The sequence below is a fragment of the Leiobunum rupestre genome, chromosome 5, assembly GCF_980474605.1.
Source record: "Leiobunum rupestre chromosome 5, qqLeiRupe1.1.hap1, whole genome shotgun sequence".
Lineage (NCBI taxonomy): Eukaryota > Metazoa > Arthropoda > Arachnida > Opiliones > Sclerosomatidae > Leiobunum > Leiobunum rupestre.
In genome coordinates this window covers 12658917-12677325 of record NC_143388.1, presented here as the reverse complement: position 1 = coordinate 12677325, position 18409 = coordinate 12658917, and the positions used below count along the sequence as shown (strand labels likewise).

The window sequence follows — 18409 nt, the reverse complement described above, 5'->3', positions numbered from 1 at the left end:
GACAAGAATGATTATACCCTATTGAAATTGGAAGACAAATTATAGTAAAATAGTAAATACCTACTTTTATGAAATTAAAAAGCATTTTATTATGTAAAAAAGAACATTTAGTCAGTTTTTAATAAAAATATCACGTTAAAAATGAGATGGTTATTTCATTGGTTTTTGGTTCATGTTTTCTGAAAATAATAATTATTTGTTTAATTCAGGATAAAAAAGCTGTACACTTATTGGGCCCTGATTCGCGATACAAAAGATACTATAATGCTCGAAACAAAAGACAAACATATGGTAAGGTAAACTCAAATATAACTCTTTTCACTGAAAAAACTTACATGTATTTAATTCCTGCCATATCAAGCATACGTCTAGCCGCAACATACTGAATTTTGTCACTATTTTTACCAGCATCCAAATACACTATTTTTGTTATTCCAGACTGAATAATAACTTTCGTGCACTCATTACAAGGAAATTTCGTTGAATACAATGTACAACCTTTTATGTCTGCTGATATTTTATTCAAAATCGCATTCATTTCAGCATGGCAAACTAGACGACAAAATACTGATGTATTATAATTTATTCAAAACCCGCTAACAATTGCAATTTGAAATGGCAGCTTAGCTCTGTCTAAGCTGCAACTACATGCCTACAAACCATATAAATATTTGACCTGCAGAGGATCGGAGGACTTTTTGTTCCATGGCATGTCATCATCATTGCAGCCGATGGGCATTCCATTGTATCCAGTTCCTACAATTTTGTACTCTTTATTTACAATGCAAGCTCCGACCTAAAATGAAATAAAAAATATGAGTGATAGCCTGATAGGTAAACATCATAACTATCTGAACCTTTACCTGTGTGCTTGGATCTTTGCTTCTATTTGCAGAGAGAAGAGCAACGCCCATAAAATAATCTGACCACTGTAAATAGTCCATACGTTTAGAAGCAATTTTTAAATCCTCAAGAGGATCTGTCACATCCTGCTCCACGTTCATTCTTCTATTGAAGAGATTAAGTTAAATTCTAGATACCAGATAAGAGCAATTCGATATATTCCCGAGATCAAAGTACTATAATTATTTATAGAAGATAAAAATAGAAAATACCAAGAAGTTTAAGTTTAAATCAGAGCGGAACAGGGTCCCCGTTGTAAATATCGAATTTGAAATTACCCTTTGGCGCGCGACTTTACATGCCTTAGGGCTTAGGCACGGCCTTCTAAATACTGGCCTAACAGCGTTGCCAGATTCCGAAAGCCCGTATATAAAGGTCTAGATAAAATATTTCAAAAGGAGTGAATACGGAGGTGACAGCTAGCAGAAACGCGTAATTTCTGCAGGCTATCCTTATAAGGCGCTATTTATCGGTAAGAAAGCTCGTACTATCGTCGCGAGAGCCATTGTTTCCTGCTTTAAAATTATACTAAAAGTCACCAACAGATGGTGTCTAAAGACTACGGCCTGCGAAAAGGTCAAGCACTTAGTACTAAAATGCTAAGAGAGCTCGCGCTCTTGGTCACGTGCCTTCCTCGGTGTCTGCTAGTTGTCAATTCCGTATTTTATGTTAGGCTTAGACGCCCCGAAATTTATCTAGACCTTTATATACATTTCTTATATCTATGGTTATCGTACAGAGCTACGATATGGATCGTATTTTCAAAATTGGGATCGTACGGCTCCTCAACCCCCTCTATTAATGAAAACTCCCCGAAAATAGGCACAAATGTTTTGTGACCAGGAATTTTTCTTTTAAATTTATATAAAAAGATTTAAAAATAAATAAATTTTACGATGTACGGTGTAAGGAAACGTATGTAAATTTTAGACCAATAGTTTTATTAGTTTTATATTAAACCAATGGTTTTATTAGTTTTATTATAAACCAATAGTTTTAGTAGTTTTGTTATAGACCAATGGTTTATTAGTTTTATCATATGTAACATAATCACTCATAAGTATGCCATAAAAGCATTTTCGTAATGAAACCTTGTTCACGGGATATGACGTAAATTACGTCACTTAGAACTCCGTGATGAAATACGCGTCATCAACTTTACTGATGGGAAACGGAAGTTAGTGAGAATTCCTCTCGCGTTTCTGGCTTTGCCCATGTCAAGTTTAGCTCGTGAGTCGCGATCACATGATTTCATTTCCATGGTAACCTTTTCAATAGCGCAAGGATTATAAGCATTTTTGCATTTTTGGGTCCGCTCAATGTATGTTCCGCGTGAAACGAGGTCTCATTGGATTTTTTTCAATAGAAATATTATATACAGAGGCATACTTATGAGTAATTATGTTACATATGGTTTTATAATAGTCCAATGGCTTTATTAGTTTTGTCAGAAAACTATATAGGTATACACCATAGAAATCAGAAAGTAGAACGATTTTTGCAATGGTATTCCACGCGCCGATTTGAAACTGGGGGATTAGTCAGTAACGCCGTATTTTAACAATATTCTTTATTCGAAACGAAGGTAGACTATTTACTTAAATTAGCGGGAGAGGCCGCCACGGGCGGATTCGGCCAAGTTTTAGTAAAGCCAAACCTACGTTTCTAATCGGCCGGTATTCTGGCATTCTTTGCTTCTAAACCGAGAAGTGAAGACTGGCTTCCGTTGAAATTAGCGACGACTACAGGGCTACCTTTCACGAGCTGCACTTACTCTGATCCCTGGAACTAGGCTGTGCCTGAATTTCCCTAATTCAGTGTAGAAGTCGGAGCTCTGCGGATATATTACTAAATAAAAGCTCTTAACAAGCGTCGACTAAATATGCCTAGGTGTAAATACGGCCCTGAATCTCGGATCGTACTTTGGATCGGAAATCTGAATCTCGCGTGCAAAACTCGCGTGAAAGTAAAGCACTGAAATAACTGGGTCTCGTGACGTAGATAAAAACATTTTGGACTACTGATTTTTATTGTTTTATTTTATACACTCTTTTATATCCTTATTTGTGAGAGCTGCCATTTTATTATAGGTCTGATTTCAAATAGTGCATACTAGGCCGCTTCACGCGGTCAAGTGCACATGACGTCTCGAGCTGATGAGCACGTGCAGGCGCCCTTGCCTGTACTATTTTAAATTAGGCCTGTAATGAAATGGCCGACTTCGTAAAAGAGTGTATGGAAACACCTATCCTAAAGAAAACTTCGGTGGGTTGCTAATAATGAGTAATCCTGCTGATACAAGTATTTAGATTATACATTAAATAAGTAACATTATTCCCCAAATCATAAGTAACATAACAATAAGTATGATACTTCCTATTGCTTTAAAGCTAATTTTCTAACCGAACCTTTTTTCGGCACTTATACTCTCTTCAAGCTGTGACTTGGACTCGCGACTTACCGTTTTGGCTAGGAATATCAAAACTCGGTACAATGGAATAGAAAAGTGTATTCCCCCACTACGAGCTCCCCTCTCTCCGAGGGGTCCGTCACTTCAAGGAATCATGTACAGGCCCTGATTCCTTGATTCCGAATCACAGGAATCTGGGCGGGAATCATAAATTTTTCAGAATCAAAAAATCGTGTTCGAATCATGGAATCATAAGCGAATCACGGAATCAGAGTCGAATTAACTTCAAATCATGGAATCACCTCTAGAATCAGGAATCAGAGTCGAATTAACTTCAAATCATGGAATCACCTCTAGAATCAGGAATCAGAGTCGAATTAACTTCAAATCATGGAATCACCTCTAGAATCAGGAATCAGAGTCGAATTAACTTCAAATCATGGAATCACCTCTAGAATCAGGAATCAGAGTCGAATTAACTTCAAATCATGGAATCACCTCTAGAATCAGGAATCATCCTCGAATTGTAGAATCATACCTGGAATCTGGAATCATACCTGGAATCTGGAATCATACCTGGAATCTGGAATCATACTTGGAATCTGGAATCATACCCACATCATGGAATCATACCGAATCATGCTGGAATCAAACCAAGATCATGGAATCAATTTTGAAATCTGGAATCAAACGTTATATGTGGATATGAATCCTACTGGAGGGGGGGGGGGGGGTCGTATGTTATTCAAGCCCGGTGAGCGGGGGCGGGGCATGGTTTCTAAGGGAGATGATGTTGGACTTTGACCCCAGGTTTTGATATAGGCGAGTAGACAGTTCGCTCGAGACAGTTCAACGTTTCGGCGCATTTCACGTGTTTTGGGGTTTCCCAGGGTATTTAGAGTGGAATTTTCAGATCGGTTATTCAATCATTTGGTATTCCGACTTACGATTGTTGTAATTATTCGTTATCGCGTTCGTAATTAAGTGAAATACGGTTTTAGATACGATTTCACGATTTAAATATGAGTGACGTAATGGATAAAACCTTTGAGGAGCTTAAAGTGTTGGTTGCACGAAAAATCGATAGTAATAAAAACGAATGAATGCGGGCTTGTTTTGAAGCCCAGGATGTTCTCTTTCCAAAAATGTCATTGTCGAAACAAATTTCCAAGCCTAAGTGTATTAACTTTGAGTCCGAAACTGACCTTTTTCGCTCCCAAAATCCTAAAATTTTCGGCGAATATTCTCCTCCGTAGCTCGAGCAATTTGGGGCAAATCAAAGCTGTGGTTTTATTCCTAAAATAGAAGGAACTGAAGTGGAGGGATTCTGTTTACTTGTAGAAGTTTTCAAACCAGAGGTTTTTAATCATAATATTAGGCTTATTATCGAAATAAAATAAAATAAATTTACGCGCGCGCGACCCGACGTTTTAAGATGAATTTACAAGGAGCCTTCGGTTTCATATCGTTTTTCTACTACGTAGGCTTGTGTATGCCTATTTCAATTACTACTGCGTAGCACATTTTTCTGGGTGTTAAATCAACCTGCTTTTAATCCCAGATGTAAAGAAATGTATTACAGACAATTAGCCAATGATACGCTTCGCATTTTCTGACGTCATGGGTGCCGAGAAGTCTGGAAATTCGCCGAAAAACTCGATTTCCACCATTTCGACTTCTTTTTATAATAATTCAAAGACCACCTAACCGATTTTGATGAAATATTCTGTACTTGCTATAAAATGTTTGCTCTTTCTAATGAACCATTAACTAGCCATAGCTAAAATTTCGTGCAACCAACACTTTAAAAACGAACTGCCGAAGCAAGTTTTGAAAGGTCTTGAACTATCTGGATTTGATAACGAAAAATCGTTTTCGTTACTGAAGGATTGTAAAGAAATCGAAAGTTTTTTCCAACAACATGAAAGGTTGTTTTAAGTAAAACCATATGATGCCAAAGTGGCTCTGGGAATGTTTGCTGATTGTCCAGAAAATGTTATGTTTTTGCCTGGTCATAAAGGCCAATTGGACAGTTTTATAAAAGCTATAAAATGTAAAAATTCAGCGAAATATTTTTAAAAACCACCATTTTCTAAACAAAAGAAACTCGGCTCGGAAAAAGGTACACCCTCGAGTATAAGTACAGAAATGGTTTTAAGTGAACAAGATGGTTTTACTAATTTAAACCACAAAGTTGTGTCGAATTAGAAAAATTGGTGCGCAAAGCAACCTGAGGAGCATTTGAAACTTCTTGCTGATGAAGTTCACTTCCGTTTATCAACAAGTTCGGCCGTACCAACGTTACATTGCCTTGCATGTGGTTTTACCAATAAGATAGCACCACCGTCTTTAAAACTGTCCAATTTTACGAGACATTTGATAAGTTGGATAAGAAGGAAAACACCACGCAACTTACATTATTAAATTTGATATCGAAACCGGACAAAGAAAAAGTGTCCAAAGTTACTAAGGAACCTACAAGCAGTTGTAACGCGAGTGCCATGACGTCTTCAGAAATCCCAACGGACGTGCCCTTCCAAATAAATGAATTGATTATTTGATGTAAATATATAAAAATAAATGTTATTGAGAAAGAAGCGGCACTTACATCCATGCACAAAACATATCTCCTTTCAATAATAAATATACCCAGAAATTAAAAAAGAGTAGCTCCCGCAAAATTAAATTATAATTCAAGACCAGGCTTTAAGTTTTGCTTTCTGACTAGCTAAAATTCAATATTTAAGAGTAACTCCAAAAGGAAATCGCTCGAGAAAACGCCTGTAACGGGGAACATGCCGATGAGCATGTATTTTTGGTACAGTCGCTTAAAGGGAATATAAGCTCATGCTGTTTGGCGTGTTAAATAATCAGCTAGGCAGCAGCAGCACCTTAGGCCTAAGTCATCAAGCGATTTTTAAAGCCATTAATTCAGGTGTTTTTCCTACCACTACCGCCTTGGTTTCAGATATTATTAGCGCTGCTTACACTTTCTAGTGGTTTTTAGGGTGTAAAGAACGGCTTAGAGGCTACTTTCCATTTAACGATAAATTTAGAGGTTGAGTGCTAAATTCTGAATTTCTTAATTTCCGCCAAGAAGTACTTAAAATTTTCTTAAAGAAAGAATTCAAAGAAAGCTTTCGGAAGCTGCAAAAACTATTAAAAAAATTACATCATTCTTCCCATATTTAGAAGAAATAGAACGGTTAATTAAAGAAAACAATACTCTAAGAGAGGAATTAGACCATGAGTTCAATGCAAATGGACTATTGAACAGAAATAATTTGCCCACAGATAATATTTTACACCTCTTGTAAAAATATAGTTTGAAAAACTCAGGTGGACACCCCGAGGGGCTGATCACTCCGCGTAATCGGTGTACAGAGCCGTACCTTTGACTGTACTAATGTGATTACGCGTAACCCTTATGAAAATTTTCTGGGGTTTTGTAAAGGAAATTTAAATGTAAATTTTTAAAGAATTCCTTTAGATTATCCTAAAGAATATTTCGGAATATTGGCCCCTTTTTCTTAAGAAAAATATTGGGTTTTCCTATAGAATTTTATAAAGATTTTCTCTAGAAATACCCTTACATTTTTCGAAAGAATATAATATATAATATTAGTGTACACATATTCTGGAATATGAAGAAACGACCAAGGACGTCATATTTAATTTAAATTAACGTGTAAATAAGTGTTTGGAAGTCAAACTCGAAAATAAACTCTTTCTTTGCGACATAAATTGTGTTCTAGAAGGAAATGAACTAGAAAAGCTGCGCAACGTTCAGAAATCTTTCACCGTTTTTTGTTTACCTAACTTGTAAAACAATGCAATCAATTCGCATTTTTAGACAATTTCTATCAAATATTCGCAATTGTGTGCAGCAAATATGACCGAAAAACGTATCGATTGGCGAACAGTATAACTAGACTTAAGGTCATAAGGCATACACATGTATTAAAAATTTCAAAGATAATAGACTAACTAAATTTAGAAATAAATTAAAAATAACACAAAATCGTAATTCAGGTGAATTATGAATTACCTTATTTTTTTCTACCAAAAGAAAAAATTAACGCCCTAAAAATATTTTCTAAAGATTTTTCTCAAGTTATCTATAGAAATATTTTACTAAACGTGTAGTAAGAAGTGTCTTTAAACAATTCTATAGAAATTCTCTAGAATTTTTCACTAGACTTAGAAAACTTTACAACCCCTTAAAGCACTTTATAATGTTCTATAGAAAAACATAGAAAGTTTTCATAAGGGAATCTTTGAAGTCCCTGCCTTTGGCAGTGCTAATCTAAGCGTAATCCGGTGTACAGACTTTCTAAGAGTGGTTAGCCCCTCGGGACACCCTTCTTCAAATCGGCATGACAATGGACTTAAGCATTTCGCTAAATTACTTTTCATTTAGGGTGGACCAAACTGTTATACATTCATATCTCAGAATTTGTGTCGCGCTTTGCCTAGTATTAGGCAGGTCGAAAGATATTTGTCATGTACAAAGAAGACCGAGGAAGGGGAAATACGAATTATGGGTTTAATCGAACATTTAAACAACTATGAAGATAATTCAAAGCTGGTTATCATAAGCGAAGATGCAACCAGATGTGTAGCTAAGATTGCGTACGACAAACTAACTAACCAAGGCATAGGCTTTGTTCTCCCACTAGATTCCAATGGCTTACCGGTTAAGGGATGCGTACTAGGCTTTTGCAAGCTAGCGCAGTGTTTCCTATGGGTAATTCAATATGCAGTCGAGGTTATTTAGACATTTTATTCGACGGTCACTCGAAAATGGATCATGGCTTAAGAGCCTCTGACTTAGAGAGCTCTTTTTGGACGCAACTTTAACGCCATCGCGAAGAATTAGTATATTATGGTGTGCAGTGTATTTTGTTCGGGGTTGGAACCCTTAGAGATAATTTTATTTCTAGAAACGCTCATCTTTGCGTTGAGATAAATGCATATTGTTTGCTCATTTTTTATAGTGATCTATTAAATGAAAAGAGACTTAAAACGGTTTTAAAATTCACAATTTATTTATTTAAAAAATCCAACGTTTCGGAGGAACTGTTCCTCCTTCTTCAGGGATTTTTACAAGTCTGACAGTATAATGGTAAAACTTTGGGACGAAAAAACATTTGTGCGCTTTATACATATCAAGAATGTATTTATTTATACCTAGGGAGAATGTCTATGTCGAGACGGTTTTTAGCCTTTCTCTCAATCCACCCGTTGGTCCCCCCAGTACGCTCCTCCGCTTAAAATAAAACAAGTAGTCCCGGTATTTCATTGTCTGCTTAAAATTTACGTCACCTAACGCGATGGAAATCAAACGCGGGTGACGTTTTGTCTTCCCCCGCGCGAGACGGGGGAAAGGCGTTCAACGTGCCCGGAGATTGTCGCAACATAATCATTCTTCCTAAATATAAATAAATACATTCTTGACATATAGTGGCTACTGTTCTATAGCCGCGAGCGTTTTTTCCCGAAGGCGGGTCGACAGTCGAAGGGTTATAGAAGCAACGGGCTCGAGGCTACTATTGTCGGAATGGGGGATTCTGCGAGAGGAGGAATTGGTTTGTTGTGTGGGAGAGGGTGAGGACCATAAAAAACATTTAGAACGTGGAGATAACGTGGATAAGTTAAAGGGACTATCGTCACGGTTTAAACATTGCGCAGATTTATTTTTTAAAATTTCGATAGATTCGCGTACATTAAAATGAGTTTTATGTAATTTTGGTTGAGCTAGTATGTCGATTGAGTCCCACCTAGCATTATGGCCAAAAACACGAAGGTGTTCGCTAAGGGGATAATTATTGTACGGGTTGTTTATATTTTTGTGTTCTTTAAGCCTTTGATGAAAGGGGCGACGGCATTGCCCAATGTAATAATCACCACATTCACGGGAGATTTTATAAATGATGGCCTTGTCGAGGAGGGAAGTTGGTTCTTTGTTATTACATAGTAAAGCTGACAATTTGGGTGGTGGGAGATAAATAGGATCGAGACCTACTGATTTAAGATTTTTGGCTATTTTTTTGAGAGAAGCCAGGATAAAAGGGGATACATGCTGGGATGAAAGATTTTTTTACGTTCTGAAACTTCAGGAGCTAGAGTTGTTTGAAAACTGACGGTATTAGATAATTTTTTTGATATTTTTATTAGATATATTATGTGATCTATTTGGGATTCCGAAAAAGAATGATTTAGGGCTGTGGATTTAACTAATTTTATTTCGGAGGTGAGGAAGGAAGAATTGCAGGAAATGGTGAAAACGCTCGCGGCTATAGAACAGTAGCCACTATATGTATAAAGCGCGTAAATGTTTTTCTGTCCCAAAGTTTTACCATTATACAGTCAGACTTGTAAAAATCCAGCTGAAGAAGGAGGAACAGTTCCTCCGAAACGTTGGATTTTTTAAATAATTAAATTGTGAATTTTAAAACCGTCTTAAGTCTTTTAATTTAGTTTTTCACAATGTGCTCTCTTCACTTCTAGTGATCTATTATACAAAGATAAAACCGACCTTTTTCTCCCAAATCTGTTGGGAAGTCAACAGTGCGAGAGTTTTTTCAGAGCTGCGAGAAGTTTGTCGTCGGTTTTTTCCACGGTTGTAAATTTTTCAGTGAACGAGTTACTCTATAGATTACGTAGATTGGATGTCCAAATGGAAATACCGGAAAATGATCGTTTGGTAATTCCAAAAGACAAAAAAAATATCAACAATGCAAGCCCCAGAAGCCAAAAGCTTTCCCGATTTAATTGAAATGCACTTAATTATCGCCGAGAGAAAAAGTTAGAGCAATGGAATATTTGTATAACGTCGGAATTAAAGAGCTTAAAACCAGTTTAGGTCGGTTTGAATGCCAGTTTTGACCGCCAGCGATAATTCTTGGTTCACACGTGCGAAATCGCTCACCCCGGTTCGCTTATAGCCAAGGCTTAAGGCCATTTCAAATTATGACCAGAATTTTGAAAATACTATAATGTATCCCAAAACAATTAGTTAATCGTGTTTACTATACATACAGTAATACTATTTGACATAATTTAGAATTTTATTCCCATTATTTTGGAAAATACGAGCATTTTACTTCCCCGCCTTGTCGTTTTGAAAGCGATTCTAAGCGAACCGACTTGGACGAGTTGCTTGCCGAACCAACATGAAGCGATTTTTCATGCTTGTTTTGAAAACTAGTTATCTTAAACGAAGCGATTTAGGGGTAAGTGTGAACCTGGCTTTAGAAAGTTCAGAATTCGAATCGGTGGATTTGGAGTCGGTCACGGAATCTAATTTTCAAATTGCTAGCTCGCCGCAAAATATATTAGAAGAAATTGACCAAGATGACATTGTGTTACTTAATACCAGTACAGTTCCCGAAAATAATATTGATTCTCCGGACGTCAGCATAAATAACAGCGGTACGTTCGTAGAATGCTTTTTTAAAAACAAAAAAACGGTGATTAGGAAAACTACCGCGCTCTGGCTTCTACAAGATCCAGATCGATTGTCTAGCGACAGAATTATAAGGGTTCGATCCTCTGCAGTTAAAAATGATCACTGTTACCAGGAAAGCAATGAAGGTGTATTTTTCGACCAGAAGAGAACCTTCTTCTTGGTCGTATTTTGCAATTTCGATATTTGATCGGAAAAAGTAAAACCGAAACAGTTTACAGTAGTCTTGATGTTAATCGAATTCCACCTCCAAAGAAACCAGTTGGCGCTCCATGTAATTTTTTTCAATTTGAAAAAAGCACCGACGAAGGATTTTACGATTTAAAATTATCATCTAGGTCAATTTCATATCTGGATATTAAAAACTACCGTACCTCAATTTCAAAAGAGTTGATTTTGTTTGAAGATGAAAAAATGAAAGTGTCAAAAGAATTATTCGAACATTTAAAATCAATTGTGTAAATTATAATTGAAAATTAATAAACGATTTTGGAGATTAACACTGTTTTTCTTCGTTATCTCCCGAAGACGTCCAAACCTCTGTTGTACGCCATAATTTTATTTTTATGTTAAAGGGCCCCGCCAACTTTTGAATTATGTCAGCCTTTTCTAAAATTCTAACGCAGGAAAAGGTACGAAAAGTCGTCTGCTACTTGGTTCACGTGATATTTTCGAGCTGGATTTTTCAAAAGCTGGAGGGACGAGTTGAGGAGGGCCCTCGCGTATTTTAGACACTAGGGGGCTCTGTGCTGAGAAAACATCTTGATTACGCAATAATTATGAAAATCAGTTTGGTTGTAAATCTCGTTAATTGTCATACTTATTGTTTTTATGTTACTTATGCCCAAATTTATACAAAATTATGGGAAATATAATGCATAAATACCTGAGAATCTCTTAGGCAATAATTTTCTACTCCAACTTCGCTGTATAGGAGATTCTATCTATGGATTCTATAAAATACGAGAGGTCCCAACCATTGAGTTGGGAATATTAATCTAGAGATCCAATCAAATCTGCCACCGCGAAACAAGTTTTTGAAAATTACGAATGTGTCGTCTCCTCTAAAATGACGAGAAAACGTTATCATATGACCCGTGGCGTCATCCATTATTTTTGAAAAAAAATTTGGCCGGAAAACGCGACTTATTTGAACGAACCATTGAGAGATAGGCGGCGCCACGGGTAGAATGATAAAGTTTTTTCATCATTTGGGAGCAGACGGCAGTATTCTTATTTTTTAAAAACTTGTTTCGCGAAATACTGAAATCCGACGTTTTGATTGGACCTCTAGATTAATATCCCCAACTCAATGGTCCCAACGTGTTAATGTTAGTTTTATTGTATTCATAGATATAGAAATAAGATTGCTAAAGATAAGAGCGCGTGATATTATTTATTTAAGAGACCTCGTGCAAAATTGCGCGAGTCAGTTTATATTAAAGAATTGAACAACGCGTGCCAACAAAAATACCACTTTTATACAATTGTTTTGACTATATTAGATTACCTTTGATTAGATTATAGAAAGATCTAATAGAAGGATACGGTTTTAACCACGTGATCGTCAAAAAAAAACCACAGGAGAGAGACACCTAACGGAGAATAGGTGCAGATTCAAAATGTCATTTAAAAAAAACCGTGGTCTGCATTTCCAGGCGAGGTGTCCGTCACTTTGAGGAACCGTGTACGAGATTCCGAATCAAGGAATCTGATTCTTGATTCTGCTACGATTCCAGATTCTAACCCTGTAAAGGGGCTCACTATATTTTCCCTCTGCTTGAGATTCAAACCTCGCCTTCCAACTTTCCAAGTTCGAGCCGTTCAAATTGTAATCGATTGTAATACGCCCGAGAATACTCCGAGCTAATACCGAGGCTAATACGTTCGAGAATACGAATACGATTCAACTATAGCCACGTTCACACATACGCGATACGTCTAATAAGGTTTCAATGCTCTTCAAATTGTTTTCGACCATAAGTGATTCACACGAGATCTCCGTGATTCGTATGTGATTCATCGATTCGAGTAGGATTCCAACAAAGATAATTCTCTTTGATTCCGATGATTCGTATATTTTATGTTAGATTCACGAGATTCTCAAGATTCCTGGTTCGATTCTTAAGATTCGGAATCACGGAATCAAGCCCGTACGAGATTCCTCGAAGAGTAGGAACCCCTCGTTTCCAGGCCTAGTATTTAGAAGGCCGTGCCTTAGGCTAACAGCTTTATGGACAAGTTCTATTGACAAAGTCGCCATCTAGCGACACCACGCACGAAATAAGTTATGATTTATTTGCTGTGTGTTTTTGTCTCGCGTTTTGATATTATCAGTAGTCGCGCGCTTCTATTTATTTTCTAATAGTTTGGTGACGTCATTGATAAAGATAGCGAACATAAATATTGTATTTCGCGAACTCGTATGGTGCTCGATGGTGCCTCTGCTTGCTTGCATTACATCATATTTACCTGATCTTCTGCCCATAAAACTTAAAGATTTTTCACGTGCAAAATACATTTTTAACACCGTCATTTATTTTTTTTGTTTTATGTTTTAATTTTTTGACATTATAAACTTTAACTGAAATGGCTGGCTTTTGCATCGATAGATGGCTATATAAAAGTGAAGAACTCGTGGAAAATTTAATTCGTTGCCTTAGGAATAAGCACATGTGATTTTCTAATAGATAGGTCTTTACGATGTACGAATCCGTGTGATGGAACTTGCGTGATTGCCCAGCTAACGAAGATGGCGGCTAAGGTGTATTTCTAATGGTCTGTATCTCAGCCGCTATCTACAGTATTATGTTGAGTAATATATCAAATGAAAAGTTAACGGTAATAGTTAGTGTAGGGAGCTGTTGGCTCGCGTGGCATGCAGGGCTTGCCACCACCCTCCTACGCATTGTAACCCGGCCACCTGAATAAATGACTTCAAAAGTCGCTTGATGACTTAGGCCTAAGGTGGTGCCTTGGGTATTAGCCTAGCTGATTAAAAAAAGAAATTGTTTTTGGATAAAACATCTTCCTGGTGATAGAGCCGCAAACAACTTAAATTAAATTTGACTTTACTTTCACCACTCACGCAGTATGATTTTGGTGATTATTTTCCACCTCGTTGTAATCTTTCGTAAATTTCTCTAACGTACGTCATTTCACTATTATTGGGATTTACCGCGTATTGGAACTATTTTTTCTGTATACGAGGTCAAAGTTTGTAATTAGGTAGCTAGAATCAATGGACATTGAGAAAGCGTTCTAATATATTTTTCAAATGATAAATGCTATGGAGATTAAGATTGTTCTTAATGCACTAGGCTCCTATTGGTGAAAATTCGTCTTAGATTATTGTATTGTTTTGTAGTGGGGTAGCGGAGTGGTTAGCACTTTCGCCCCGCACCAAGAGGAGCCGGGTTCAATTCCAGCTTGTGGCACTGGGTGAAAACTCGGAACTACTCCTTCTGCATAGAGTTTACAAGTTATCTCCCCACTGGTTTAGGGGTTTCCCCTTCCATAAAAACTTTGTTAGGTTAAAGGTAATAGTTAGTGTAGGAAGCATGACGGGCTTGCCACCGCCTTCCTACGAAATTTAAGCTGCCCACCTGGCATAAAGGCATTAGACGTCGCCAGATTACTTGTGCCTTGGGTATTAGTGTAGTTTATTATTAAATCAAGGTCATTTGAAATTTGTTGTAATTTTCATTTGCTGGAAAAGTTACTCTTCTTTTGTTAGGGCTTTGTTCGATCGGGTAATTAATGTATTGTTCTTAATATACAGGGTGGTTGAGTGTTGTGACTTAAGTACACAAAATAAAGAAACTAAAAGAAAGGTTGTTTCACCAATAAAAAAGAAAAATAATGTTTTATCAACCTAAAAGAACGAACATAAAAAGTAAATATTTATCAGTTTAAAGGTTAATTAATGTTCTATATAAAAGCATTCAAAATGTAAATTAGTTCAGTTGTATTTTAACCTTCATCAATGTGTGTAAACGTTACTTATCAAGTAAAGTAAATAAAATTTAATATTTTTATTTTTAACCAGCCCTTGATTTATTCTACTACGGCTCGAGACTTTTCTTACAGGGAAAAGACGTAACATTGAGAAAGCGCTCATTTTTCCACAAAATTCCTTATTATAACATTCTTATTAAGTTAATACCAAAGTGATGGAAAATTTGTTGAATTTTAAACATAATACGCAAGATATAATTTCAGGGAGGGGGGGGGGGTGGGGTTGAATGCACCAAAATGTCCCCGACATCTTGTTTTATGCTTCGGTAAAGCAGTTCAACTCCAAATGTCTTATTCAGGCAAAAATAGAGAGTAACAAGAGGTGAATTGACTCACCAACCCCTATCGTACATAATCTCTAACAATCAGCGAGCCACCTCCACCTATAGGAGCAACAAGCACATAGCACCCCACACAAGACGAACGCAACTCGTCAAAATCATACATTTTCTTGTGTACAGTTTTCATTGGTTAGACCAGGAAACTATATATTTATACACTTGGAATGTCTAAGTAAGATTTTTACGGCCGTGATGAAGCTCGTAGAAACGGGCGTGTCTTAAAGCGGGAAAACTCACGAGAAAAACTCTGGCGCCTCGCTACCCTCATTCGACGAAAACTCGTCATTAAGCCTAGTCATGGTCATTATATTATTAGCTTACCTGATTATCTCTTTTATAACCATACAAACACCTGAAATTAGGTATCACTACACTTCTTTCGCGAAGAACATTATAGAGTAATGGCAGTGCTGCGTCACACGATGTCACCCATGCTTTTTCCTATTCATAAAAAATTCGCGACGACAATGGCGGCCATGGCCAAAGTTACGGAGTGCTACTACTCTTTAATTAATTTAAAATATTAAGTACGATAACAAATTGAGGTTTTTAAATCCATTGTGTTATAAGCCTACGAACTACTATTTGACGCAAATCCTAAGTGGACACGGTAAGTTCCCACTTTACCTGTTCAACTTGGGTCATATTGCATCGCCCAAATGCATATGCGGCGCTTTGGAAGCAGACTCAGAGCACTATGTTCGTAATTGTCCTAGAACAAACCATTTGTTAAGGAGACCAATCCGCGAGAATGGACTCCACAATCTGGATAACGAAACGATCAACGATCTTGAACGCGTAATGCGTTATATCGTTGTGAATTTTGACGAACTCACGAGTGAGTCGTGAGTAGGAGATGCAGGTATACGGGTGTATACCGTTGTGTGTATCTGATTTAGGAAGCATTTCCTATCTTTGTATACAGGTCGACGGCTCGACCAGGACAGATGATGAGTAACCCCTGTAATGCTTTGGCGGTGCACGGGGTATATAAATACAACAATCTGATGTGTTATAAGCCTATTTTGCGCGGGAAGATCGCCTATTTGTTACCATGATGACGCATTCTTTTCGCGTCAAAACTCCAGCCAATGAATTTGAAATGTCGTGTTACGTCCTACACTTGACGTACTTAAGCCCCGCCTTTTTCCCGACGCGCTTTCGTATCATCGTCCCAATGGAACCTTAGCCATTCCAAGTGTATACCTCTATAGTTTCCTGGTTAGACACATGTTTTCTCAAAACACATTTGAACTTGGCGACACTAAAGGCTTCCATGATCCAGTCAGAGAGCCAGTTCTAATTTTTTTAAATCAGTTTTACAGTAAGCGTTGTTTTTGAAGTTAGGGTCTCAACACTGTCTGACAGACCGGACTACCATATTCAACCTGAAGACGAATGTATGACCGAGTAAGGACTTTAGCTGGCTTAGCAAATATGTATAAAATGTGTCATAACTATATCATAGACGTCAACCAAGTTTCGAAACATTTGACTGTAGTAGTTTTAACCTTTTCCGTGAATATCTTCGTTGTTACCGCAGATTGTTGTTTATGTTACAGAAATAACTATTTTAATATCTGTTCCTTCTTAGCCATACACTTTAAACAGAAATAAACAAGGTTTTCATCAATTAAAAGAAGTGTTCTTTGAGTAATATATGTTCTTTTATAAGACAATGTTTGTAGTGAACGTCTGTGCACAGACTAACCAGCGTTATTCAACTTTTAAGAAGTTAGATTAAGATGCTATACCGATAATTGAAACATGTGACGCACAATAAGTCAGACCTTCTCTGTTTCCTGTTGATTTGTCAACAGCGCCCTATATTGCAGATAAACATAAATTTATAAATCTATTTTTATTATTTAATTATGAAAATAATTTAATAAAATGTATTTATTCTGTAACTTAGAAATTATATATGTTCAGTACATATTTATTTTAAATAATGAACATTTTTAATTGACAAAGTTGAGAAATAGCTTACTTAGGTGGTGTTTTCGTGAAAAAACGATAAAAGAGGGGGAATGAGGGGCAAGCAAGATTGACGTAATTGTTCCATCCGAAAGCTTCCGTAATCCAACCTCCTGAAGTTGAATAGCCCTGTTATTTTGAGTTTTTCAAACTGATAATGCATTTCCCACTGATTAAAGTATTTAAGTCAATTAATTTACTAACCTACCTTTACTTGCACAGACGTAGTTAGAAGTCGCAGCTAACGATTGTTTTGAAAATGCAATTTGCATAAGAAAAGCATGTTTTTCTGGGGCCTTTTTTAAAGTGGTAATTAGTACAACTGCCGACCTTCGTTTAGATGTTGATCAGCGACTACATTCACTATGTTTTATTTGTTATCTCCCTCCGTTGTATTACGGGCTCGAGATTCTCCAAGCAGTTCTAATTAAATTTACCCGAATTAACTTTATTTAACAGTAAAAGGAAGAAGTGGCGTAACTTAACCATTTTTTTCGGAATCTTTTAAAGACCCTTATTCTTCAGGGGCCGGCCTTGTGGCGCCCTTACTTATTCCAATGAGGAGTGCTGGATTTTCGTCTAGGCAAAAGATTTACCATTTTAAGAAACAAAGTGCCTGCTTGTCCAAACTAAGCAAGCTAAGCAGACGAAAATCTAACAGTTAAGTTAGCTTCTCGCTTTGGTATTCTAACTCCGGCACTAGCTATTCTCTCTAAACTACATTTGCAAACTCTACTTGCAGTGGCAGATTAACTACCACCCAGGCAAGTAGGCTTGCGCTTTATTAGGGCCCCAGGCCTGGCTCAAGAATCGTCTTGGGTGAGTCCCCTATTTTTTGGCAAGCTCCGGGCTTGTAGGTTTTTGCCTACTCATTCTATTGTTTAATCCGCCACTGCCTCCTTGACCAGCCCCAATAGAACAATCGACGTCGAAAGGCTGCCGAAATAATTCATTTAATTATTTAATTTATAACCTATTATTTGGTAATCAAATCTAACCATAATTAACATTTTCAGTTTATAACGCCATAAGTTCAATAACTACAGCAGGATTGTTTTTTGCTAAGGACACGCTTTTTGCTTTAACAATGACAAATTGTCTGCTTAGCGGATAAAACGCTGGTTTCAATGCTCGTTACTTAATTGATAAACAAAATAGCCTATTTTTAAATTTTCCTAATAATTGCTATAGATATCAAATCCGTTAGAGCAATCTTGTAGAATCAGATCTTACAATTTAGATCTTTGCAGTCTATTAGGGTCTAAGAAGAAATTTTCGCTAGTGGTATCACAG

General features: G+C 36.9%; 1 protein-coding gene across 4 annotated transcripts; it reads right to left on the bottom strand.

Annotated features, from left to right (window-relative positions):
- Nucleotides 1-71: 71 nt before the first annotated feature.
- Nucleotides 72-11725, bottom strand: LOC149943562 (deoxycytidylate deaminase). 4 transcript variants are annotated; one of them, XM_090175052.1, is made up of 5 exons: nt 11668-11725; nt 864-1005; nt 661-796; nt 336-552; nt 72-179 (listed from the first exon to the last, which is right to left on the bottom strand). In XM_090175052.1, the coding sequence occupies exons 2-5, from the start codon at nt 1002-1004 to the stop codon at nt 131-133; spliced, it is 543 nt and encodes a 180-aa protein (XP_090031178.1). In that variant the 5' UTR covers nt 1005; nt 11668-11725; the 3' UTR covers nt 72-130. The 4 variants fall into 4 exon arrangements, with proteins under 4 accessions (XP_090031178.1, XP_090031179.1, XP_090031177.1 ...); XM_090175053.1 differs by lacking the exon at nt 11668-11725 and adding an exon at nt 1182-1239 and having other exon boundaries at nt 864-1008; XM_090175051.1 differs by lacking the exon at nt 11668-11725 and adding an exon at nt 1116-1205 and having other exon boundaries at nt 864-1008.
- Nucleotides 11726-18409: the final 6684 nt, after the last annotated feature.

What these genes read in the sequence shown, in the direction of transcription:
- LOC149943562 (XM_090175052.1), bottom strand. Translation starts at nt 1,004, where the DNA reads ATGAACGTGGAGCAGGATGTGACAGATCCTCTTGAGGATTTAAAAATT. An exon ending in GCAGGTCAAATATTTATATG is followed by an intron (nt 553 to 660) that starts GTTTGTAGGCAT and finishes TTTGTCGTCTAG; the next exon opens with TTTGCCATGCTGAAATGAAT. An exon ending in ATGGCAGGAATTAAATACAT is followed by an intron (nt 180 to 335) that starts GTAAGTTTTTTC and finishes TATTATTTTCAG; the next exon opens with AAAACATGAACCAAAAACCA.